The 27,630-nt window shown below is 39.7% G+C and overlaps 1 protein-coding gene across 1 annotated transcript; it reads left to right on the top strand.

The window, feature by feature from the left end:
• The first annotated feature begins 11,465 nt into the window (after nt 1-11,465).
• LOC102310090 (SEC14-like protein 1) lies at nt 11,466-27,520 on the top strand. Its single transcript, XM_005940835.2, has 16 exons — nt 11,466-11,645; nt 11,978-12,074; nt 16,721-16,870; nt 17,093-17,224; nt 18,251-18,379; nt 18,478-18,697; nt 19,022-19,131; nt 20,047-20,236; nt 20,620-20,708; nt 20,813-20,883; nt 20,993-21,164; nt 21,590-21,724; nt 22,433-22,567; nt 22,789-23,031; nt 23,181-23,359; nt 23,611-27,520. Exons 2-16 carry the CDS (start codon nt 12,012-12,014, stop codon nt 23,693-23,695), a joined length of 2,103 nt encoding a protein of 700 aa, XP_005940897.1. The 5' UTR covers nt 11,466-11,645; nt 11,978-12,011; the 3' UTR covers nt 23,696-27,520.
• Nucleotides 27,521-27,630: the final 110 nt, after the last annotated feature.

Here is a 27,630-nt window from a genome sequence, read left to right as displayed (position 1 = left end):
AAAGTGGCAACTTTTGCCTGAAGAGCAGAGCTGGCTGTCTGTGGAAAATCTTTTGGCTTGATTTGAGAGCCTCTGTGACTGCATACATTGAGTCCTGACAAAAAAAAAAGGTAGGTGGAAAGAGCAAAGGAAGGCAATGAGAGAGAAAGATCCTTATTCCTTATAGACAGCCCATCCGCCCTCATGACCCTGCTGTCTGATTGGACTGTCAAACTGTAATAGAAGTGATTGAGAAGATGTGAGAGGAATTAGGCATAGGGGGGGAAAAGTGGAAAAAGACTGACCACCACCTGCAGAGAAAATGAATCAAATGGAAAGAAGATATAGACGAGAGACAGATGATTGAAAAGTAGGCTGCAAGATTAAAAGCCAGGGTGGCAATAGATAAGAGTAATGACAGAAGGGGGGAAAAGGCAATGCGAATATATTCAAGTTTTTATTGTGGACAACCTCGAAGTACTCTACAAAGACCATACAGAGATACACAGGAAAAGGCGAGAGCTCTCAAACGGGAAATCATCAAAAAACATGTTTTCTTGGATCAGTGTTGGTAGGACCTTGATGTAAAAGTTTTCAGGAGGATCAAAGGTGTCTCGCAGTTTTACAGCCGGCATGCTTCGTGTCCTCATGAATTATTAAATAAACTTCGGATTGATGCGGGAGGTGAGAGGGCTGGGGAAGAGATAAAGATAGAGAGCGCCGCAGCAATCAGTAGCACAAATAGTTAAAGTGCCATGCCGGTGTTTAAACGCTGTTTGTCCCTGAAGCAGGGAAATTAAGTTAGAAGTCAATGAATACTTGCACTGAAACAGGTCATACTGGCCAAAAATGCCCGAGTGCACCAAAACAGAAATGGAAAGTAATAAGCTGGGTCTGATGCCCAAACCAGCCTAAGCATTCATTTTCATCATCTCATTTCTCACTCATGACCTGATCTTTGCCATCTTTCAAACTTCACGCCTAGCACTCATCAGTCACTGGTACAACCCACTTTGATCTTACGTGAGCCGAACGAGTGAAACTGCACATTCTGTCAATGTAAAGAAGCTTAACTGCACATTTAATCCCTGGGATATCTTAATATAAGATTTAAAAAAAAACTGTGATTAAACAAGCACATCTCCCTTTTCTACATGACAAATGTGTAAAACTGCAGGAAAAACCTCTGGTAGCTCACTGTCCACACGGTCCTGTAGTTTTAAAAGTATCAATTTTGTTAATTATCCACTTTGGTGTTGTATGAATGGCTGCGGAGGACGTTACCAGAATCAAAAGCTGTAAAACTTACAAAAAATAGAGTTAAAAGCCACAAAATGTATGCCGTCCTTCATATTTTCCAAAGCCATCCAGTGGGCCTGATTGGAGTCTTTGGCAGGACGATTTTGGCCCCCAGGCTTTATGTTTGACACCACTAATCTAGAATATGTGCATGATTCTGGGCTACGACTTCTGCAGTTTTAAGCTACTGAAGAGGAATTATGACTTTTATGTTCAGTGACACACTGAAAAAGTCAGTGACTACAACAGTACTTTTTCATTTTTGGTACACTGCTATATTTTACTACTTCTGACCACAGTGACACCCATAACACATTATTATATATTTAATATATAAATGTCACCCAGTCAGCTACAATTTATACAGCTCTTATTGTTTGGTGTTGGTTTATTAGGGAAAAAACACTCTCTTAGAGATCCACATAATCATTAAGCATGAAGAGACCCCTCATAGGTCTTTGTACCAAGACACAGATGTCAGGCTGTGATTGGACCATCTCTGTGCTCTCACAAAGCTTATTAAAAAGGTTGTAAATAGCAGTTTTAAGTCTAAATAACAGTAAAGACTTTTAGTTTGCTTTCTACAGCAGATTTTCCTGCACAGTGTTTCTGTCAGCCTTCCACAAGCCTTGTCATGGATGATGTCTCTAAGCGGCAAGTGGCGTTGTGCCAACATGCACATCCTGTGTGGTAAATCATTAAGATGTTTACTCATGATTAAAGACGTTCTTTCTGCCTGAAAAGCTTCAGATGTGTACCACGGTACACTAAGAGCAGGCGTAAGATGGTGTTTGATAAATGATTCAACACTCGGCTAATCAATTCCCACAAGATCCCGGTTGGTGCTTTGGATTAATCCATTACTCAGTTATGGGTTGTATCACAGAAAGTGCTGCGTTTGTTTGTGCAGGTCCTCGTGGGACACGAGCTGACCTCTGTGTGTGATCTGTTTTTCTGATCTTTACAAATGAGATGAAAGCAGCAAGAGTGAATCCCATGAAACGTCTCTGGGTCTTCTTTCGCAGATTCTTTGGACAGACGCTTCATTTTCTGTCACTACCAATTCGTTTTTAAGAGAGAAACTAAGAAACCCATGATAATTATAAAAAAAATGGTACTATAAGAAGATGCTTATTCAATTGATTTAAGCTACATAAAAGTCTTCTTTTATTCCTAAAACTAGGTAGACCCAGAAAGAGGAAGGGAGTGTGTATGAGTGTGTTTCTTTGTGCGATATCAAGCTTGCTACCAAGTCTTGGTGCATGGATCAGACTGGCATGGACAGGTTTTCAGTCTGGAACATAACTGTCACGCTACCTGCTATAATGTCTTGTTTTGATTGGCCTTAATTGATCTAATTTAAGTTGTTAGAGCTTTCTGAATTGACGCAGCCATTATAGCCACTTTGAGAAATTGCTAAGTACATGTCACAACGATCATGTGACACCAAGTTAATTCTGGCAACACAGAATGGTCTCATAGCTTAATAAAGCTGAGACAATCAGAACACATGACTGAATATTGTCTCCTACACACTGTGCTCTATAGAAGAACAAATGTTGACACAGGTTACATTATGTGCTTTAAGCAATATTGAGCACTGGAACATCTTTATGAAAGTGAGTTTAATGCACTGCAATCCAAGGAACCACATGCCACAAGCTTATTGTGCCACAACGCAGATACTTTAATAATTTACGAAATCCCGCAAACACCAAACAGCGACTGTCCCTCGTATGCGTGTCTCAGCCATGACTTGACCTTTCCCAAGTGGGCCTTTTTCACAGCAGACACTCTGACTTGTCACAGTGGGAAAAGCCTGAGGGCGTTAGTAATGACTACAATCTACTTAAGGGAGGGCCTGCTTTTGTGAAACATCAATACACCTGTGCTTTCCCTGGAGCCCCGAGTCAAAATGTCTGCTGTGAAAAATCACCTTCCAGCAGCCTGCCTGTGCTTAAAACACTGCCCCATGTGAACGCAAGATTAAAAAAAAAAATCACAGCAGGAAGTTAATTTAAACCAGTTCAGTCCCAGTCGATTTTCAAATGAACAAACTCAGATTTTGAGCTTTGCAGATGCTTAATCTACAGTCTGTTTCTCTTTAGAGTTTGACAAGCAGCTATTTAAAGTATTAGTTTGGCATTTGGGAACTGTACTTGTTATTTATTGATTTTAATGTGTGGTGATTTGCTATCTTTGGACAGAGGCAGACTAGCTGTTCCCTTTCCTGCTTTTAGTCATTACTGTTAAGCGTCTGATAGCCATGGCTTCAATCATCACCACCAACAAAAAGTAAAAAATAAGAAAAAAAAAATCCCCAACAATTTGTAGTTTTTATCTCTGCCTTTAATTGTGCCTTATAACAGCATAAGGGATATAATATTTTCCATGAGCTAGTCACTACACAAACACCTCATGAACGCAAGATCGTAAGATGGTGTTCCTGACTTAATGGGTGAAAAATGTCCGATAAACTATTGACATTCCAGAACTGGAATGCAGTAGGAAGAGCAAACACGGCTAATCTGAGGTGATGATCATTGCTCCTTTAAACCTCCTGAATGGGTTCACATTCCCGCAGCTGCCCAGATACTATACGCTCCAGCGTCCTCCTCATTTGAATATGAAAGGGCAGTGGAAGCTTACATCAAGATGACTGATTCTGACACGAATGTCTGGAGACTCATTTGTCATTTTGTGTCTCAAAGTTCAGAACCCTGAATCTGTCTTTATATCAGAAGACCAGCACATTAAAGATTTACTAATTAGACCTCTGTGTACTATCATAAGACCTGAGTCAGAACTGGCTGCCAAGTCTGTAGAAAATGCACGTTTTCTGGCAATTGCAGCTTTCTAGATACTTCCATGTGCACCTATACTAGCATGTGGCAAACAGGCTGTCAAAAAACAGTTGCATACTTTAAAGTTGCTCACTGTTTGTGCACCAAATGCCCCACTAATTGTAGTCATGTATTATTTCCAGGGCTAATATACCTGTTTTCCCTCAAAGAATATGAGATCTGATGTATTTTTCAGGATAGTTTTGCATGTGTGGGCTCGCTGATTGGTCTCTCATCTTGTTTCACTGTCTGCTGGGTCTGTTTCCTATTCTCCATAGCCTCTTTAATCTGATGTTGAAATGTATTCCTCTCACATGAAATTATTTTTGCCTGCTGCCAAGACATAGTAACATGATTTTCTGTCTTAGAGGCATTTTAGTCTGCAAATTTTAAGTTCCCCTACTCTGCTTGATGTTTCTCTGAACGAGTATGGACTACAAGAATCTTTCTTCTTAGATGAGAGGCATGGGATTTAATAAATCATACCTCATTTCTTTTCTGTTTCATTTTTTTCACCTTAGGGGGTGTAATAGAAGCTGCCACATTCTGATGTAGAGTTTTTACAGGGGATGGATGGCGTGTATTTCATTACTGTGTGATTGTATAGAGCTATGGCTCTATACTATGGCATAAAAAAGACATTTTCTTCCAGAAAACTCCTGCTCACTGGATAATTTCTCTCTTTTTTTTGGCCATTCTCTTGTTGTGTGGAAAAATGCCAGCAGAGCAGGTGGTTGAGCAGGTCATGATGACCATGTCTCAATGCCTAAACGCATTGAGTAGCTGCCATGTAATTGGCTGACTAGACATATGTATTAACAAGTGGTTGAACAGATGCAACTAATAAAGTGGCCATTCAGTAAACATATGAATATCTCTCATACTGTTTATATCCGTGAATCAGTTTCTGAATACATCTTTAAAATTGGTACATTTATTTGGACAAACATTAATCGAAATAATTCTGATCTGTTTTCCCCGAGAAAGTCAAAAAAATGCCTCATGCTTGTTGTTCTTTTTTTCCTCGCTAGCCTGGTTTAAGATTAGCTTCACGAATGTCTTCGGCAAAAGCATGCTGCTAATACACAGGCTAGTGTGTGTGGGTGGAGGAGGCCAGTGGAGCAAATTGTTGTGCTGTTCAAAAAAAAAAAAAGAGGAAAAAACATGCAGAATATCTCAGACATTGCATTTGTTTTACACCAGTTAAATTAAATAGTTACACATTTTCCTCCCACTTCAGTAAAATACCCAATAATAAAAAAAACAAATCCCCCAGGCACAGGGCGCATGTAAAAATGTGGTTCTTCTGAAACTAACAGAGCAGATTGTGAACATTTGTACTGTGCAGGTCAATGAGTTTCCTTTCATTGCTACGTTCACACTTTACAATCTGCTATTGCTACACCGAAGCACCACTAACTAAAGTGGTAGTAATATTAAAATAAAATCCTGTTACACTTTTTCTGTCTTCTTGCAAATCTTAAAATTTACTTCATCTTAATCTCACAGCTAATAGGTAACAAGGGGTGGAAACACAGGCTCCCTGCACTTCAGATATGTTATGGAGAAGCTTCAAAAACTGATATTAGTCTAAAATTGGACATTGTGGTGAAGCATCGTGCTTAGACAGTTTAATCTTGGGTTACAGCTTATACAGAACTTACCTCCACCTGTTAGGAGAGGGGTGATCTCTGTGTTCCAGGAGCAGTGGAATTAATACGACAGTAAAAAAAACAAAAAAACAATTAACCTCACATAAAATGTCCCTTTGTTTTGTTATTTTTTTCTAGTTTTTGCCAATGGACTGAGGACCTCAAGTGGATGGCAAATGAACAACAACCATCTATGTGAGTGCCAAATGCCAGGAATGAAAAGGTCATAACACGCTGTGCTAATGGGGTTTATCAAGCCTGACATAATTGGCCTTGCGTTCCATCTAACGCACAATTTCCCCCATTCAAAGAAAAGCAGCTCTGGGGAGCTGCCATAGATTGAATGGCTAATAAATGCAGTCCTTTTATTTTAACCTTTATGTTGTCTGACTAAGTGTGTGAGGTCTCATCTGACTATCTGCCAAATCCTCAGGCCAGCATTCATTTGGGGGATGCATGTTGTTAAAGACTGCGTTTCTGTAAAGCTTTTTATGATAATGATAGCAAAACGCTCCTTAATTGGATCTCACTGAAAGCTAACACGGCACAGTGAACTGAGCTGAAATGCATCACAGCCACTACAAACAGAATCTGTGTGGTTCCCAGTGTGGTTACTCAAAGACTGTTTTAACACTACATGTGGAATCCTTTCACTGTAAATAGAAATGAAACCTGAAGGAATAATACGTCGAATGCCAAAACAGTGCTGACCTTTCACCTTTTTAATGAAAGCTTAAAAAACTGCAGTAGTTTGTTCATATTTTGTAATAAGTCGACACACATTTTAACCAAGTATTTTTGTAAGTTAAGTAAGTTTTCTTAACTGCTTGCCCAGCTACAGTTGAGTTCAAACAGAGACTGGAACAACCATTTATACCCACATCCACACCTTCTTCCACAGCTACATCCTCAGTTAACCTTACACGGGTGCGCTGGACTGTGAGAAAAAACCGACCCACCTGTTGAAAACAAATAATGACTCATGGAGAACATGCACATGAAAGCTCCAGCTAGGCAGCAACCCTCCTGCTGTGAGGCAACATTGCTAACAAGTGTAGCTCCACCCTCCCAGGTCCTACTGTTAATAAATAATTATAATAAGAATACAATATTGCCACAGTTTATCTATTATTTCTACTTTCAACCATGCAATTATTACTCATGTTGTCTGACTTTTCCATCACTGTGTTTGGTTAAATACTCCAGTTACTTAATAACTGCTCAGCTAATTTATCACTCTTTCTTGTCCATTTCTAGTTAACAGGTGGTTTACAGCTGTGAGCTGAAAGTCAACTTGCTCATTTTTTAAACGTTTTGTGATCAGTGTCAGTGTTTAAAAGAATTCAGGAAAATGGAAAATGGATGCAGGTTGATGGAAACGTATACAAACAAACATACATACAGCCACATATTGGTGACATTTTGAAGCAGAATGATCAGATTTGGATTCATCGATACATAAGATCTGTTGCTGCTATTTTTCATTTCAGCTGTTGTGGAATTTTTCATATTTCAACCTTTTCTCCCTGTTTTCCTTCCTTAAAAATGGCTACTGTTCATCTGGATAGTTTTTTAGGTTTGCCATTTCTCCATTTGCCCTCCACTTATCCAGTTTCCTCAGATTCTTCAAGGACACACTGCACACCAAGCTGAGATATGCGTTTAGTTATCAGCTGTTTGGTGATCATCATGTCAAAAATATAATTTTATGTCTGTCACACTGTGTTATCGTTGGCATTTTCAATAGATTCAACTTAAAAAAAATGGGAACAAATTATATTTTTTGTAACAGATAAAATTTATAGCTGGTTTTTTTCTAAACGTTCTGTTATGTGTGTGTGTTTGAGTTGGTTTTGATGCTTGAATGATTCATAGGTCCGTGTTTGGTGACTTAACAAACAAACAAACAAACAAGAAAGCATTCCTCTGGTCAGGTACAAGGACTCGACTGAAAACAAAGAAACAAGCAGTCAATATCCAAAGAAACACTTCGAAAGTCCTTCATGGAGAACTGGAACTCCTTGGAAGCAAAATATAAAGAGATGAGTGGTGGTTCAAGATTTTTGCACAGTATTGTAATTAGGTGGTCCACACACTCGCTGGCAGTTGCAGGGCATCGACCCCTTGCTGGGCGTCCTGAAAACATCCAATACTCGTCTTAAAATAAATTAACAGGTATGCATATAGACATCCAATTCACAGTGGAGTCTTTTTCATCTGCTGCACGTTGGGTATGAACAGGTAGGGGGTATTTAAATTGAATTTCAAATGATCTATTTCATGCTGCTAAACACGGAGCCTTCCAGAATAATTCTCTGTTTGTCTGAAATGTATTTGAAATTCCTCACAGCTCGGCCTATTATTTTTCTCTTAAATAGCCTCCATTTTAATGAACACTGACTTGTTGCTTCAGGCGCTTTCCCAGGAGAAACAGAAGAGAAAAACTGTGAGGAACCTGTAATCACTTAAACGAATTAACTGCAAAGAGCCTCATCTGCATTACTGCACATGCATTTTGCTTATTCAATTAATGTTGAACAAAAATAAATAAATAAAAAATGTAATATATATTCCAAGCAGAAACAACTAAAATCCAGCTTCTCCTGATTTTTGTTTGATATTTATGGCTTTATGTGCTTTAAATACAGACTCTCCAAGGCCATAAGGTGCTTTAATTTTGGAAACTGCGTGACAATTTCATTTGTGAGAATCATATTTGGGCATCCTTATTCATATCAAGCTGAAAGGCAGATCAAAAGAGATGTATTTATGCTCTGAATTACCAATGCATGAATGCAATGCTCTACTGTATGGTTGAAATGCGTGGAGTCATTGTGAAGTCTGGGCAGCATTGAAGACAGAAATAAATCTAAAGTGCTTTAGTCATTATTACAGTTAATTAGACATGGGAGCTGAGAAGGGACTGAAAAGAATGATGAGCTCAGAGAGGTGATGAGCCGAGCTCAAAGGAAACAATCAGTAAACTTCCGTGTGCATTTTCCCCCGTCAGACTATTACCACAAACATCTGAGGGTGTAGGTGATCATTTTAGTCAAAGGGAGTAGATGAGTCATTGTGTTTGTGATATTCTTCGCCTAGGCTGTGAAATATGGCAGGATATGAATTTCAAAGTAATCATCTTTGTCATAATAGAGTCAAGGATGCTTTTTATGGCCCTTGATCATAATTAGAGTATCAAATGGTAGAGACACACCAACTTTTACACCCACGGTGAAAACAACTAAAACACCCACGCAGGAAAACAGAAAAACTTGTCTTGGAGTAATGGCTGACTTTGGTTTCATCGGAAGTACACAGTCAGTTTTATGTAAAGCACATTTTATTAAGTCTTTCAGTCTCTAAGTACACTCGCCGTGATTTCATTTTCAGTTTTTTAGCACCATCAACAGCTGAAATCATAGTTTTGTTAATGCCAAACCTTTAAAACGGTTGACAACCTGACAGAGGAAAAGGGAAAAAAACCTAAACCTAAACTAAACAAATGTCACATCTTTTGTGGTACTTTGCAAGAAATAAAAAACAGAGTGACAGTGCAGTTGCACAACCGAGGTGCAGTTTGATCCATATTTTTTGCAGAGACAGTTGGTAAGAACAGCTTGCTCCGTGGTAATGTTATTCTTTGTGCCTGAGGCTGATTAGGAGAAACAGCTTATCTGAACTCCACTTCCCCCTCTCAGGATGTCCCCCGCTGGACCGCACTACCTTTTGTAGGCTGCCAGATCCAGAACCTTTGAATTCCCCCACAGATGCTGCTTCTGGAGTCTCAATGTGGGACCAGCTGTATCTCCATGGGACGGCAAATGTTAGGCAGCGAGGACACAGTAAACACCTTTGCAAAATAATGCCATGAAAAACGTGTCCCAGTAACCAAAGCCATGCCTGTCATCACTCTAACAAGGCAGAACAGCAGTGATGGATTTAATAAGCCTATTGTATATTCAGTGCAGTCCAAAGGTCTGTGGCCAGTAGCAAATAATCTTTGTCGTTTTAGTTCTTAACTTAATTGACAAATTGGCAAATGACAAAATGAGCTTAATAATTTGAGCAATGGCTTAAGTGTCTAATGAAATATACATGTGTTTGAGAAAGTTTTGGTCTGCAGAGTACACTCGTTGCCCCAGCACAATGTGACAGTGTTCCAGAGAGCTTCTTGTAATGTCTGGAGTGTTTGGCTTTATGCCCTACAAATCTTTAATAATGGTAGAGGTTAGTGGCTGATGATGGCATGGTCACTTATCACCTTCCTGAGTCTGATTTAGATACAACTTATCTGTTATCTACAAAGCCTTTTAGAGAAAGCTTCAGTCTAGTCATGATCTGACACTTGAGGAGTCCCTCTTCACTTAGAATGACAATTTGACTTATGATAGTTTCACTTTGCTTTCATGCCATGTTTTATGTTATAACAGCACTACTTAGTGAGAAATGTTCTGCTGGAAACCAGAGGCACAGTTTAGAGATGATGAGCAATCTATTCAATCTGATTCATTTGAACAAGGCTTTGAAGAGCTACTCAGAGCTACGCTGTGCTCCAATGGAAGGGCTCAGCTCTAGGAAATCCAACCCTTTCTTTAAAGGGGTAAAGCTTTTGGGGTTTTTTTTCACAGATTTTTAAAGCTGCTAGATTTGGACATCCTACCACACAGTCAGAATTCCCCTCTGCTCAGCTTTTTATTATTGGCCATGAGTTTATAATCATAATTCTCTTTTTGTTTCTATTACCTTAACTCTCATTAACACACACACACACACACACATATTTTTATATATATATATATATATATATATACCCCTAATATATATATATATATATATATATATATATATATATATATATTATAGGGTATATTATATATATATATATAGTTTCACCTGTAGATTAGAGAACTAATCATGACCCCTCTTGTCTTTCTGACCCAATGAAAGGATCGTGACTTAAATCAACAATACTGGGAAATGAGTCACTTTTTTTTGCAAATAAAAATACCAATATGTGCAACCTGTTTGATCAAAATAACACATTTAATTCTATAAATATAATTACTGCTATTACTATGCTAAGTTACTATATGTTAATAATTATTGCTATCCATGAATTTTTAAATTTACAGTTTTTAAAAAAAAGAAGAAAAACAAGTAAAGCCCGTTGTTTTTATTATTGTCTTTATTATTTTTCTATTAAGATGACAAATGCCAGCAACTTACATGCATTTCTGAACAGAATTCGTTTTAGTTGTTTAAATATTTTGTTTCATTAATTTCTGACTTCAAAATTAGATTAAAAATGTGAAGTTTGTCATTTTTCTAATAAACAACAATATAAACAAACTAATAAACAACAATACACATTATTTTTGTTTAACAAACTTTTGACATATTTTTTAAAACATTTTCCGTGTTTATCATGTCGTCTGGTAAGGTACAACAACAACAGCTTTAAAAAGCTTTGTATATATGCCCTCCTACGTTTGTGTCCGAGTCCAGAAAGGCGGTAGAAAATATTCGATAATGTTAGACAGATAAAAAAAACAAAAAACAAATCACGAATTTACAGTCTTTTGTTCATTTTGTGTTTGTCAGTGTCGGATGAAATTTTGCTTGAAAATGTGCGACCAAAACGACTTTTTTTTTTTCAAACATCACGTTGATTTCCTGTTTGGCCGAAAGGGGGCGGAGTCAAAAGTCTGCTGTACGGTCAAAGTGACGGGTAGGAAATGTTTTTCTTTTGCGGTTTTCATTGCAGGAAAGTAGGCGAGAGGCTCGCTTTCTTCTCTCAGCTGACGACATGGACCCTCATATAGTTGGACAGCTACAGTAAGCCAACCTGCCGGCACGGAAAGAAAACATTTCTGTAAGTCAAAGTGTCTTTCTTTCCGCTATAGAAACCGCTTGTCACTGTGTTTGCTTATGTGTCATTACATTGTAACAAACTTTGAACTTTGACATTTACTCTATGGATCAAAACATCCCAACTGGTTCCAAAAAAACTTTCTGAAATTCTCCTTCTGCAGCACACAGCTTATATTTCAACCCTAATTATGGTCATGTGAATGTCACTGTCCTCTCTTTCTCGCCTCATTGACCTTTACTCAGCTCATGTTATGTAGACTTTTTTAAGAAGAAGAAGACGTGCCCTTTCCACTAATCTATACTGACAGCTGCCGTGTCATATCTCTGTGGCAGTTTAACAGAGTTTGCTGCTGACTGAGCTTCAGCCATGGTGCAGGAGTACCAGTCCCCTGTTCGGGTCTACAAGCACCCGTTTGAGTTGATAATGGCGGTAAGTGACGTGCTTATATTGAGGAATCTTTTAAATTCACAGATTGTGTGCTTATGTATATATGCAGCCTCCTAGCTCACAGCATTGAATATGAGCTTCATATTTGCAAAATATCCTTTATACACAAACTAGGGATCAAAGTTTGGCAATCTGCTTTTCACTCTAGGGCACTGACCTTTTGCAATCCAAATGCTGTTCAGCTTTTCCTCTCATGAAAATAAATAAATAAATAAATTTTAGATTTCAAAAGTTTTCCAGCTCATTCCATGGTTAGGTGGCAATGTAAAAGAGACCAGACACTTTCAGAAAATAGTCAGTAGCCTTGTCTGCCTCAGATAGTCATTTGTCTCATTCTTGATATTCGCTTACTTGCAGTCTGTGCTGCGTGTTTATTGACTTACTGGAATGCTGCATATTTTTTCTTTCCTGCTTGTGCTGCTTTAAATACAATAACGTGAAGGGTGCTTTTCTTTCTTTTTGCATGAAAACACACAGCACAATAAAGACTCCTTTTTCCAAAACCAGACTTGCCATTTAGTGTTTGGCAACTGGCCTTGATGTTGAATGGTTATGCAGAAACCAGGGGTAGGCAACCTTTTTGATGACAAGTGCCATCTAAAAAAAGTGCCATATCAACCGTTGCATTAACAATACGATAACTTGCTTCAGTTCCATGATGTTTTGCAGCTGTAAAAACTTTTAGAGTACTTGCTTGCTTCTCATATCTTGACACAGCACGTGTAATTGATTCAACTTTCTCTGCCTCATCCTTGAAGGTTTTTTGATGTTTCGTCTCAAAATGTCGTTTAACACTGGAAGTCTGGCAAACAACACTCTCGAGGCAAAGGGCACATACAGCACGATCTTTCTGTTGCACAAAGTCTTCCGTCCAAATTGGCATAAAAGACCATTAGCTGTATTGTCATTAGCTCTGTGTGAGCTAATTTGTGATGTGCATTGGTGGCCCAGCCTTAGATATTTATTTTTAAATACACCTTCTCAGATTATTTCACTGCATGCTGTGCCACCACTTAACCCTTCACCACGTGCCAAGGGTTGCCGACCCCTGATATAGACACTCAATCAATCAAAATTTATTTATATAGCACATATTAAAACAACAGTGTTGACCATAGTGCTTCACAGTCAGCCACTTCACTTGGTACGTCATTTTAACTGCTCGTTTGGCGCAAATATCAAAAACGGACAAATTTCGGTCAATCTCGTTATTTCTTATCTATACAGAGTCTGGCAAATGCAAAGGTTGTGGGGTTTAATCAAGAATATATCAGAATGAGAAAGTCATTTAAGTAACCTTGAACGTGGCATCGTTCTTGTTCGGGGTATTTTGTAAACTGCTGATCTATTGTGATTTTTGTTTTTGCATTAGAATTACATTTCTTAGACTTTTTGTCTTATTTATGTCAGAAATCAGAGGAGAATAACCAGACTGTTTTGAGCTGAAAGGATCCACTCCTTACAGCCAAAGTCAACCCAGTATCACAGCAAAACGTGTAATAAACACGCCGGTACACCCTGTCCACTTCTAACTTTGGAGAGGGAAAAAAGATAATGGTTGCATTACCGACAGGGGGAGATAGTATATTTAAAGCCAAGAAGTCAGTAGTGAGTAAAAAAACACATGAAGTACATTCAAGGGTCCTTAATAACCAGAAACGATTAAGCTAGGTGGCTAGTATATATTTACATGTAAATGTGTTAATGATGTCAGTTTAAATGCTTCCTCCCATGATTATTTTCATGTTGGCTTGAAATAAAGTATCTCCCTCTGCTGTTACTGCAAGTGCTATGTGTGTATATTTCATTTGTAAGGGCAAAGTGTGAAATGGTGTTTTACATAATGCTGTAATACTGGGCTGCCAACGTAAGCAGAGTGCACAGCACAGATGGAGAAGAAGCGCACCGAGCGCTGCTCCAAATAGCCAAAAACAGGAAACTGAAGCTCACCAATATTTGACAACAGAAGATTGGAAAACATTGCCTGGTCTGATAAGTCTTGAGTTCTTCTGCAACATTCAGATGGTGAGGTCAGAATTTGCTGTAAACAGCTTGAAATCATGGCTCCATTCTGCCTTGTATCAGTGGTTCAGGCTGCTGGTGATGTAATGATTGTGGGATATTTCCATGACACGCTTTGACCCCTTTAGTACCAGCTGAATATTGTCTAAACACCACAGCCGACCTGAGTATTGTTGCTGACCATGTCCAAAGCTGTATGACCACAGTTCACTGTACTCAACTGGCCGCCTCAGGTACCAGATCTCAGTCCAATAGATTGCACCTTTGGGAAATTCACCACAAAGATGTGAAATCAGCAAATCTTCAGCAACTGTGTAATGGTGTCATGTCCATATGGACCAAAATCTCAGAGGAATGTTTCCAGCGTCTCAGAAATAATGTTAGTTCTGAATGCAAAAGAGCGTCCAACCCAGTGCTAGTGAGGTGTAACTAATGAAGTGGCTGGTGAGTGTGTATTTGAGGTGTCTGTAAGTCATTCAGCGTGGTTGTTGTTTTCTTATCATGTGCTGCCTGGGCAGAGGTCGGGAGTTCTCGAGTTGTTTTGTAGGACGTTTTTTAGAACAGCTGTAAGTTATGTAAGTGCCTCGCTGACCAGTTCTCTTATCTTTTAGAAAGCAAACAAAATGCAAGGCTAAGAAAAAGAGAGTTTGTCAGCAGAAAACTTTGCAGCTATATTTATATAACTCACTTTCCATTATTCCAACAGTATTCAATAGTTACACAGGGGGAAAAATCCATTAAAATTCCATGCTATAAGCTGGCTTTTCTTTAAATGGAATATTTTTTGTTATGATACTGATGCATTGCTTTCCCATCACTGCAAATTGCAGTTTTGGGCTAAAACCATAAGCACAAGAACACCAGGCAAAGCAAAAGTAGGACAAAAGAAAAATAAATACGGATTTCCGTGAGGGGCACCGTCACCTGTGCGGTCTGCTCTTGGTGTTTTCTCTTAAGTTACACATTAAGCCAAAGTGTTGCACAACATCCTTGATGAAGGGTTGTAGAGACTGCGATGCTGCAGCGGTTACAGTTTGCCGTGCAGCTGCTATACAGAGTTAACACAATAGACTGTGTGGATAACACCTACACCAAAGCCATTTGATGCTTCCCCATGGAACATTTGCAGGTCTGAAATTCTTCCTGCGTCACTGCAGGTTATTGAAAAGACTCTCAAAATAAGCCCTTTGTGAAAGCTAAATAACAGCTCCTTTAAGAAGAGAAAGAAGCCTGCGACAGCTTAAAGAGGAGAATCCAAATGAACAGCTAACATCCTCTTCTGCTCCCATTTACCTCAGAGCTTCTCATTAGCTCCCTCAATGCTACTGACAGCTGTTGTTCAGGCTAACAGTGCTAATCAGTGTCCTGGATATTACTGAATGTTTAACCTTGACACCATTGTTGTTCCTGTCATGACATCTCTTAATGACTCTCCGGGGGCTTTATGTAACAGAGCTAGGTGCCTGTAAACGGACGACACTTGTAGAAATGCATTTGATCAATATCGGCAGAAGAGTAAAACATGATTTGAATGAGCTGAAAAGTGCTGTCTGTCTGACGTTTGGCCCATGTTTTATCCCCCCCCCCCCCTTATATATATTATTAAATATTTTGTGCCTCCATTATGTGGTTATGCTCATAATGCTGAAGGGTGAATAGGCAGAACAGAGCTTTCAATTTGTCTGCAATCAGTGAAACATACTGTTTTTGTTAGTTTGCCTGTTGCACAGCGCCAGTCATTGCTGCTTAATTAGCACAGAAACATTTCCCAATAATTTTCTTAGTGAATAATTTCATCCTGTTGATTGGATTGTTCATACGCTGTGCTGTATTGATGCGTGCAGGATGTGCGAGGTTGTCTGTGTGTGTGTGTGTGTGTGTGTGTGTGTGTGTGTGTGTGTGTGTGTGTGTGTGTGTGTGTGTGTGTGATTTTGAGAGTTTAGCTTTTTAAACTTTTAAAATCTTAAGTCTTGGCTGACTTAGTGATTTTACTGCTTAACGCAGTTCCTCAAGACATTGACGGCACTTTTCTATCCCATGGTGAAATGCTTATCCCTCTATCCGCACCATTACACAGGCAGCTGTCCGTATCATAAAGGTCTAGTTCACCCCCTGCTTTTGCTTAGTTGTCAATAGTTTGCTATCAGAAGCTGCACTGCCCCTTGTTAAGTAACATCTTTTACTGCAGATCTTGAAACGCCTGCCTGGCAGCTCAGTAAATGCATACAGGTAGCCCTGGTGATAGTGGCGAGGGCAGATGGTCACATGCTTTCGTCTTTAAAACACGTGGCAATTACTGCTTGTAAATGCTGCAGGCTGTTGGTGTCTGCAAAACACAACATTTTAATAGGCATTTACATAAACTAAAGTTGTTAACTACAGAAAAAAGCACCCTAACCTGACACAGTAGTTCAGTGCTATAAATCTATTCAGTCAGCCTTTGTGATTATAGTTTTCTATAAGCAGCTTTCCCTTCCTAACAGTGAGCTACCTCACTGAGGCAGAGCTCCCAGTGGAACAAACTAAATGGACCCAGGCAAGCCATTAATACAGACAACATAATAATAAACCCAATCAATCAATTTTTCTATATAAATGTCTTTCAGGCCTACGTGAGACGGTTCCCAAAGTGTCCATTGATTCCAATGTTTGTGGACAGCGAGATCATAAGTGAGAGCCAAAGTGATGATGGATGCGTGCTGGTGACTGAGAGGCGCTGTACGATCGACATCGAAGCCCCACGACTTCTCAAACGGGTACTTCCACTCTGACCTTATAGGGGATGAGGGCGGTAAAGCAAAGGAATTGGTTACTATAATGTGATCTTTCTTTTGTGAAGTACAAAAACCAGATGCTCTTTATTTAGTGAAATACTTGTAAATGATGCATTTCAGCCTTGCACATGTTATTGGAGGATAAAAGATGTGACTTTTTGCAGTAACTGTAAATGTAGCTTTTTTTGCTTCTTCTGCATGTAGATCGCCGGCGTGGATTATCTGTACTTCATCCAAAAAAACTCTCTGAACCGCAGAGACAGGACCCTCCATATTGAGGTTCACAATGAGACTTTTTCTAACAGAGTCATTGTCCGTGAGAGGTGCAGCTACACGGTGAGTCTGAGAGTTAAACGTGGTAATCAGGTGCTTAGAATGTGGCAGCGTGTAGGAGGTTTATTTCTTTGTTTTTATATAAACTTTTACAACGCCTAGTGCTTGCCGGATGGTACAGAGTCCCTGCTAAAGGCAATGCAATATGTGGTGCATGAATTATTCATCTTAGGTGATCCTCCCATAGTGTGCTCAAGGCACTAAAGAGCTTGTGTCACCAGGTGTCTTTAAAGCTGCTGTTGTCTCAGTCAGAGTTACTATAATACTGCTCTCCCTGTTAAAAGATACTTCGCACAACTTTTTGATGTCTGCTCTGTATCATGTGGCAGTCTGCACACAAGAAAGTAAGAATTTTGTATGACAGTAATTTTGCAATTACTGAACCAGCCACTTCATTAGGTATACCTTGCTACAGCTGCCTTCTCATCTTCTTTAACTCTTCGTGGCACAAATTCAATAAATTTTGGTTCATGTTAACATAATAGCATCACATAGTTGCATAGGTGCTCAATTGGATTGAGATCTGCCGATTGTGGAAACCGTTTGAGTTCGGTGAACTCATTGTGATGTTCAAGAAACCAGTTTGGCATGATCTGAGCTTTCTGAAATGATGTGTTACGCTGTAGTCATAAAGAGATGGACAACAGCAATACTCCAACCCATCTGGCACCAATTTTCTTCCTCATTCAGACGCTCAGTTTGAGCTTTAGTAGATTGTCTTGACCATGTCTGCATGCCTGTCTGCACTGAGTTGCTACTAAGTGATTAGCTGATTAGATATTTACAGTAACAAGCAGTTGAAAAGGCGTACCTAATGAAGTGGCTTGTGAGTGTATGTGCAGTACCTGGCACCAGAACCTACCATTTACTTAAAAGGCAGTTAAAATTGTGATGACGAGATATGTAACCATGTATGCACTGATGTAATATTTTGTATTAAACCTCAGCTTGTGCTTTGTTTACATAACAAAGAGTTTGGTTGAACAGTTTGGTTCAAGTTCAAATTCATATGCGTGTCCTCTTCCACAGGTTCATCCAGAGAATGAGAGCTGGACTTGCTTCGAACAGTCGGCTAGTCTGGATATTAAGTCCTTTTTTGGTTTTGAAAGCACCGCAGAGAAGATAGCAATGAAGCAATATGCTAGTAGCATTAAAAAGGTTTGCATATTTTACTTCATTTGCCTTCACGTCTTGGTCCAGATGCTTCCCTAACTGTCAAAATTAATTCAGTCTTTCATTTCCTTCAACTGATGAAGGGTAAAGAAATTATTGAGTACTACCTCAGAGAGCTGGAGAAAGAAGGAGTCACTTATATACCTCGTTGGACCTCCACTGTTGACTCTGGGACAGTCACTTGGAGGCACCAGCTGCCGCCCCCCTCTGCTGCCAGAGCCATCCCAGTGAACAGTGCCAAGGACGGGCTGCACTGTAAAGACTCATCATGTTCTGCAGAGCTAGTGACCGGTTCGCCTGACGGTCAGTGTGTGCTCGCTAATCCCAGCAAAGGTTTAATATAAATGTCAAAAGATAACAATACATAGAGTGAATTTACCAACTGAGATATTAAAAGTGTGGGAAATAGATCAGTGGGTGATTTATACAGCAGTGCAGGAATCCTCCTATAACTGCACTGCCAAAAAACCTCAAACAAACAAAAGCAACATTTTAAGTGTTTGATAAAAACCTGCAAAACTCACCGTGTCTAATTATTTTCAAAAACGCTGAAATTGCACCATAGTCTTCAGTCTGTTGGATGCAATATTGTGTAACATTATGCTGTTATTGTGTTTTGACCTGTAGACAAGTTGGATGCTGACTACATCAGACGTTACCTAGGTGATTTAACGCCTCTGCAGGAGAGCTGTCTTATTCGGCTGCGTCAATGGCTGCAGGAAACCCACAAGGGCAAGGTCACAAATAAACAAACACAGTTTCTTTCATTAGTGAACAGTTGATGCTGCGATATACAGTATGCCTTTATTTCTAAGACACTCACGCAACCTGTTATTTCCCTCTTGCTTCCACTCTTACTCTAGCTCAGTTTTGATGTTCAGAGACATACAGTGCTGTGAAAAAGTATTTGCACCCTTCTTGTTTTCTTAGTTTTTTGCATATTTATCATGTTTATCAGATCATCCAGCAAATTTTAATATAGGTTTAATACAGGTAACCCCAGTAAATACAAAAGGCATTTTTTAAATTATTGTTTTATTTATTTAAGGAAAAAAGGTCATTCAAACCTCCCTGGCCCCGTGCAAAAAAGTCATTGCCATCGTCTGCAAAGTGTTACAAAGCCAATTCTAAGGATTTAGGACTCCAGTCAACCACAATGAAAGCCATTATCCACAAATGGAGAAAATTTGGAACAGTAGTGAACCTTCCCAGGAGCAGATGGCCTGCCAAAATTTCACCAAGAGTGCATCAACAACTCTTCCATGAGATCGCAAAAGAACCCAGAACAACATCTTAAGACCTCCGGGCCTCACTTATCTCAAATAAGCTCAAAGTTCATGGTTCCACAATAAGAAAGAGACAAACGATGAACATTATGGAAGGTTTGAGTCCCTTTGCATCGGCATAAAACTAACACAGCATTTAATAATTAGAACATCAAACCAAGAGTCAGACATGGTGGTAGTGTAATGGTCTGGGGCTCCTTTGCTGTTTCAGGACCTTTTTGCAAACGAAGCAAACCAGTTATTCAGTTTAGGGCGCAATTTCTTTTTCACTGCACTACATGCAATTTGCAAAGATTTTCACCAGCAGAGCATTAAAAAATGCTTTGGATTCATCAGCATCTTTAACGATGCACCTCTCATGTACAGATTCCAAAGGATCAGCATGTGCTACGCTTCCTCAGGGCCAGAGATTTCAACCTCGACAAGGCCAGGGAGTTCCTCTGCCAGTCACTGACCTGGAGGAGACAGCATCAGGTGGATTTCCTGTTAGACACATGGAAGCGCCCTCAACTGCTCCAGGATTATTACTCTGGAGGCTGGCACCACCACGACAAAGGTACTGAGTGAGCGACGCTGGTTGATATTGCCATTATTGTGAGGCTTTTTTACTCCAGGCGGAGGGAAAATTTATCAGCTAATCTTAAAAGCCACAGGGATTTAAGCTTTTGTGTTTATATAGTTCTCAAACAGCCTGTTAATTATTGACTGCAAAGTCTGAACACCATATGTCTTCACTCCCATGTTTGGAAAAGGTTTCATTGCTTTTAACAGCTCAGCTGATCCAACTGATCACAGTTAAGACTTGAACACAGGATGTTCCCCTTGAGTGTTTACATGCTAAACCGATACCCTTTCTAGAGCGGTAAACACCAGCTTTGTTTACAGGTGGAAGTGTGCAGTGCAGTTTGTGATTGTTCACTGTGTTTCCTTCTCATTCAGATGGCCGTCCTCTGTACATTTTGCGTCTGGGTCAAATGGACACTAAAGGTTTAGTACGAGCCTTGGGTGAGGAGGCGCTGCTGAGACAGGTGACATAATTTAATATAAATTTATGATTTAATTTACATGGAAACAAAGCAAAAAGTGAAGATATTCTAAATGAAGTTGGCGCTTAACTGTGACAATGTTGCAGGTGCTTTCCATTAATGAGGAGGGACTGAGGCGCTGTGAGGAAAACACCAGAGTTTTTGGACAACCTATTAGGTGCCTAAATCGTATTTAGTTTAAACCTGCTCGTGTCCCATTGGTTAATGAGCAATCAGCAGTGCACTTTAACCAAAACAATGCGATGTCTGTTTTTATGTGTCGCTAGTTCTTGGACTTGCCTGGTGGATCTGGACGGTCTAAACATGCGTCATCTGTGGCGACCTGGCATTAAGGCGCTGTTGAGAATCATCGAAATTGTTGAGGCCAATTACCCTGAAACTTTGGGTCGCCTGCTCATACTGCGGGCACCGAGAGTTTTCCCTGTGCTGTGGACCCTGGTGAGAATAAACTGACTGCATCACCTGAATATGGAAGAATGCATAAAGCTGTAGAGTACAGATGCAGAGATTATAAATAGCTAAGTGCAGTCCAGCCATGCTGGAAAAATGAGCAACTAATAAACAAAGAAAAATCTATTTATGGACCAGGAAAGATGACTGTAAAACTAAAACCCATAGGGGCACATTTAATCTTTGCTGTATGCAGTAGCATGGATGGCAGGATTGTAAGAAATTACAGAAAGAGAATGAGCTACTGGAACGATGATGTCAATACAAAATACTATGGATGCTTAGTAACACCATCAACCAGCTAACATGTACATTTTTCATGCTTGAATTATTCATTGATTATGGATTGGCTTTCACAGTCCATAATAAGTGACTTTGCCCTTTCCTGCATGCTCTCTCGGTCTCACCACCAGGTCAGCCCCCTTATTGATGAAAACACTCGTAAGAAGTTCCTTGTTTATGCTGGAAACGACTACCAGGGTCCAGGAGGTTTGGTAGACTACATCGACAGAGAAATCATCCCTGACTTCCTGCAAGGAGACTGCATGGTGAGGTTAAGTCTTCAGCTTATTGACCATACCTGTGAAAGTCAGTCTCAGCCCAGCCAGAAATATGCATATCATACCTGCAGTATATGGTTTCACCAGCATGTACCAGTTTAGCATAGCTACATCTGGGTAGACATTTCTCTACAAATCCAGTCAACATCACCTTGCACTTCAGGTCCTTGACCCTGAGTTGTTTTGTTATGAAGAAATGATATATTGGAGGCCTGTATAGATTTTTGAGCTGCAGGTTGTCAGATAGGACCAGAACATACTGTACCCACTAGCCAGTGAACATCTGCCTCAGCTCAGCTGGCTCAGTTTTCTTTTCTTTTTTTGTTGACATAAAGGAAAAAAATTGCATCTGGGGCACATCACAATGTCCTTACAGGAAGACTCGCGTGTTTGAATTCTGTGACAGTTCAGTTAGTTCTGTGAGCACTCAACAAGTTGTTGCTCAGCTGCAAACGTGAAAGTGAAAGAGCTGTAGCTAGTTGGAACTATAAAATGGCATTTCATACTGAGAAAGGTTATCCTTTAACTGAACCTGCATATCTAAGTTCATGGCATATGAATTGCAGTAAAACTTATTACATAAGATATTACTTTATTACACTATGCTTATTGTAAAACAAGCTAGTATGTCTACATATATTTTGATATATATTAGTAAGCGTTCTGCTTTAATCACATTTATTTCTTCTTCTTCAGTGTGACATTCCTGAAGGAGGAATGGTTCCCAAATTTCTGTACAGAACAGCAGAAGAATTAGAGAGTGAAGAAAACCGCCTGTTGACTGATTCCATCTATAAAAGTGCCAGTATCTACAAGGGGGCTCCATACGAGGTGCAGTCTCAACTTTTATGATTTGCCTCCAGTTTTATGACAATAAGAGTTAACAACAGGGCAAGAAAGGCGACATTTCTTTGCGTTTAATAGAGTTTATGCATTGTGTAATAGTGCCACCTACTGGAACAACTATGCATTGCATGCTTAAAATATATAGCGTGATTAATGAATTGCAGTCTTCAGACCTGTGTTTCTAATCTTCTTACATCTTTCTACAGCTGCTGATAGAGATCACAGAGGCCTCCTCTGTCATCACATGGGACTTTGATGTGTCTAAAGGAGATGTGGTATTTAACATCTACCACTCTAGGAGAGCCCCTCAGCCTCCCAGAAAGGAAACTCATGGTATCGCTTCCCTAGGGGCTGTTAATCCACAGCTTATAGACAAGAGCTGGGTACTAGGCCAGGACTACAGCATGGTGGAGAAAGCCCTCATGTGTAGGGAGGGAGAGAGTGTGCAGGTGAGAGAGGACATAAAAAGCTCTTTTGATCTGTCTTTGTTTAACAGTCTCAGACAACCTTCCTTTGTCCCCGTTCGCCGTCTTAAGTGCTTAATCCTCCGTCACAGCGAACACAAATTGATCCTGCAGATTTCTCTGGTTTGAAACAGGGCTCCCACATAACACGCTGGCCCGGCTTCTACATCCTCCAGTGGCGTTTCCTAAACTCCGCAGCCTGCGCAGCCTCCAGCATGCCTCGAGTGGATGATGTGCTGGCCTCTCTGCAGGTTTCCTCCCACAAGTGTAAAATCATGTACTACACCGAGGTCCTTGCCTCCTGTGACTTCAGGTCAGTTTGGTATTTTTATTTTTTTGGTGTTATACTGAGGCTCTTTTTCACTGCACGGGTCTTATGTAAGACTTTAAATATATATACAGGGACATTTGTGCAAACTGTGTGTTCCTTATGCTTGTGCGCAAGCTGCCTTTTATTTGCCGCAGTGATTAGAATAATTGATTAGTATTTGATTGGGTGTAACTACGTCTTCAAGTTAAGATAATGTTGTTTGTCGATTTGTTTTTGTTTGTTTGTTTTTTTAGGGGTTCCATGACCAGTCTCGAGTCTTGTCACAGTGGCTTCTCACAGCTCAGTGGCACCACAACATCCTCTACTATTTCAAGGTAGCGTCTGTTAAGCGGACGTCCAGATGCAGCGATGGCCAAAGCTCACTTGTATCCACCAGCTCTGCTTGTCCCTGGTGCCTTGAAAGAGAATTTTGTTTTTCAAATATGAGCTGTGTCACCGAAGACTGATTTTTGTTTCTACCGGAGTACATTAATAATGTATACCTGATGAAAATGCACTTTCGTCTTATATCCTTGCAATACGACAATGCATAAAATGAAAAAAAGGAGATGGCTCACACACAGTAGCGTTTATATATTCTTAGATTAAATTTTAAAAAAGCACACATGAGCTTCTGTCCTTGCGTCTGTTGTCCACAAGGTGTCAGTGCAGTCTGCTGGAGCTGCTCTCAAATCTGCAGCGGCCTTTCCGCTTGGAGTTTAACTCACAGTCTTCATTTGGTTGTCTATGAAATTGAAGGGAGAATTGTTCAGAATTGTAAAACAATAATAATCGATGTCTCTGGAGTGTCTTGCACCAAGTGTTTCGAACAGCACCTGCGCTGGCAAAGCTGTGCTGAAGCCATATCTTTGATTTATCATCGAGATTGTTATTGCTCTTCGAGCAAACGGTGAGGTTTTAGAAATGAGAAGCTGGTATGAAATCTCTTTTTTGAAAATCTGCAGCACACTCCCTAGATTTCATGTAATGTTTTTTGGGCTTGTTAGGCGGAGCTGCTTAGTTTTCTCAGGCAGCTAATTTAAATGCAATAAAGTGCAGCCTCTTGTGATCTGGCACTGGGCCAGGCAGACTACTGATTTACATAAAACTTTAATTTCCATAAACTTATCAGATGCTTCCAGCTAAAGCTTAATTGAATTTTCCTGCGTTATTATTATTATTATTTCTTTTTTTTGTCTTCTTGGTTGCAAACTCGTGTCATGTTGGTGTTTATCCCGGCACAGTCAGATACGTGGAGTTTTTTCTTTTTGAGGCTGATTTACCAGCATCCTGACTTCCTGCTGCCATGCCGGTGCTGTTAGACAGAGAAAGTTCACCGACTTAGCCTGAAGCTTGTTTAGTGAATTATTCAGCCTGCTCTAACAACCTCCCAAAACCCACATTTTCCACACACAGAATAACACTTCTGTATATTGATGTGCCTAATTTTCTTGTAAAAAATGTTTTTGTTAATATAACTGTTATATATTTTAAGGCCAAATTATTTTACTGGCTCACATTGGCTTGAAAATGTCTACATATGTAAAATTTCATAAGCAAATGAAATACTCGATAATGCATAACCTCATAATGTGGCCACCTGTTTGGTTGACCTGACACCACCTTCTGAGGGAGTCCTGGCTGACCTGAAGCCACAAATCACTCGGCTGATTAATCATTACAGCTCGTCCTGTGTGCTCACATGCTGATGTTTACTAGGTACAGTTTAATGTTAAAAGTGGGCAGGGGGAGGAGATGGGAACATTTCTTCTGCAGATATTTGTTGTAAACTGAATGAATTTCGACTTTATAACATCTGATAAAATGAAGAAAGATTAGAGATGTCCTGAATATCTATTCTAAGTTGTAATTGTAAGAAACCTGAAATGTTTTGAAAGATTTCAAGCTACTCACAAAAAATGGGAATCTCTCTCTGTGCTAGAAGAGATGTCTTAGGATCAAATGTATTGTCCAATATGTTATATATTATCTCTCTTCCTCACCAGTTTTGACGAAAGAACTGATAAATGCACCTGCACTTTGACTTCTTATTACTTATTCGCTTGTTGCGCTGCTGAACATCCCAGATAAGTCTCCAGCAAAGTTATCCGGAATTTGCCTCCCCATAGGCACAAATGAAGACTCAATCCCCCTGTTATTTCCCTAAGACATTTCACATTCTCTCTCTAACCTGCCTCATAAGCGGCTGATTGAATGTGCTTTCCCACCACGGCGGAGATTGGACTTGTCTGAAGTAAGAGTCAAATTAAAATCAGTCTGGAATAAGACCGCAACCTAGAAGACTAGAACACTTTATTCTTTGGCGAGCACAGCAGGCAGGCAGGAGGAGGGCTGCATTCATAATATGCTGCTGAAATAGTCCTCAGACTTGTTACCGATATTAGCATCCCAGCCTTCACTGGGAATATGTACATGATAATGAACGATCTTTTCTCGGCTTTTCCAGACTCAGACATGGAAATAGGCAACACGGGGATGACTTTGAGGCTGTCTTTTTTTCTGTATTTACATCTCATGAATAGAAAAAATAAATAAATTACAAAAGGTAGGGAGGTTGTGCTTTGCAAAATAGTGATTCATGCACCGCTTACCCATGTCAACACACTCCTCTGAGTCTATTTGCAAGAGCTAACAAAGTTGATGCATTAAGAGAAGCCAAGGTCAGCTGATAATAGCGCCTAAAATACAAAGCGAAAAATAAAATAATAAAAAATAAGGTGAAAACCACTTATCGCTCAACCAGTTCTCTTTATCCACCACAGGCTTCAGCTAAAATGGATTTTTTTCTTGTTGAACTCGATAATAAAAGAGAAAACCTTATCAGGCATAAGGTTGTAGGCTCTCACTGTAGTGTGGAGCCTCATTAAAACCTAAGCCGTGTTTCATTTGCTTCCTTCTGACAATCTTGACCTTCCCACTAATTGAAAAGGAGAGCTCCGGATTAGTGCGCCACATTATTTTCCGGAGGCTTGATACACTGGCAGGAAAACTTTGCCCGGGATTGTTGGTCTCAAAACAACTGTGCGTCTAAATCGCGGCCCTGGTTTGAGTGTGATGTACGGAAGCTGAAAAACAAACAGTAAAACTTCGTTTGAGTTGTGGACCTGTCTGATTAGCTAATCTTATATTGGCCTGTTTGAAATTCATTTTCTGACTTGATATACTGCTGGGCTTGATTAATATGTCCACAAACAAATAGATACAGTCACATCTATTTATCTCTGATGTTTCATACCATCTCTCATATCGTGTTACATTGATTTCTCCCTGCTACAAGAGAGACCATCAATCTAGCTACAATTTAGGGCAATTTCTGAGCTCTGCCCTCATTTGCAACAGACTGTCAAGGTTCTGCTTTAAGTTGTGTTGTTTTCATCTGCGTTCGAATCACACCTGCATTTATTTCTCTGGGCTTCCTTGGCTCACTGACTGCTGTAGTTGACATTTTCATTCTTTGCCCTCTAATTGGTCACTGAACTGTGGAGGTCAATATGAGTTTTTGCCCCCTCCCCCACACACACACACTTTTAAATGCTTTAGTGGAAACACTATAGCAGTTACTTATCTTTTTGCTTGTTTGGATCGATTACTAAGCTGTGCCGAGTAACTAATCTGTCTAATGTAAGAATGAACGACAGGAGACATCGAGCACCACATCGCAGTCCCGTTTATGACACAACCACAAACATGTTTTGTGCTGCATCCCTTTCCTGTAATAAAGAAGAGTGCCAACTCACGCTTTATCGTCATGCCATTGATTGAATCCTGACAATAGCTGCCCCAGGGTTCACATAAAATATTGAATTACTTTCCTCTATAAAAAGACAACAGACCTCGAAGGCTGTGTGCAAATCAAATTAAGCCTTCCTCTTTTTAAAAAAAAAAAAGAAATTTAGAAAATTTAGAACAAGAAATGCTAAATTAGCTAAAATTCATGCTGGGAAAACAGCAGTGGGAGCAATATGCTTGGAGACTTGTTAAATTTGAAATGGTGGCTTCGACTTGGAGCAGGCCTGCAACTACAAAGCATCTACAAACTAAAGTGATAAAATAACATGGCAATAAGACAGAATCAGTCTGTGTGATGATAAAATGATTAACGATGATAAATTGGACAGTTTCTGAAATTCCTCCTTGCAAACTACATCCATCCATCCATCCATCCATCTATCTATCTATCTATCTATCTATCTATCTATCTATCTATCTATCTATCTATCTATCTATCTATCTATCTATCTATCTATCTATCT

The sequence above is a fragment of the Haplochromis burtoni genome, unplaced genomic scaffold (genome assembly GCF_018398535.1).
Source record: "Haplochromis burtoni strain Fernald_Lab_line unplaced genomic scaffold, NCSU_Asbu1 Contig_294, whole genome shotgun sequence".
NCBI classification, from domain to species: domain Eukaryota; kingdom Metazoa; phylum Chordata; class Actinopteri; order Cichliformes; family Cichlidae; genus Haplochromis; species Haplochromis burtoni.
The sequence above is the reverse complement of the archived record's forward strand: the minus strand, read 5'-3'. Positions and strand labels throughout refer to the sequence as shown.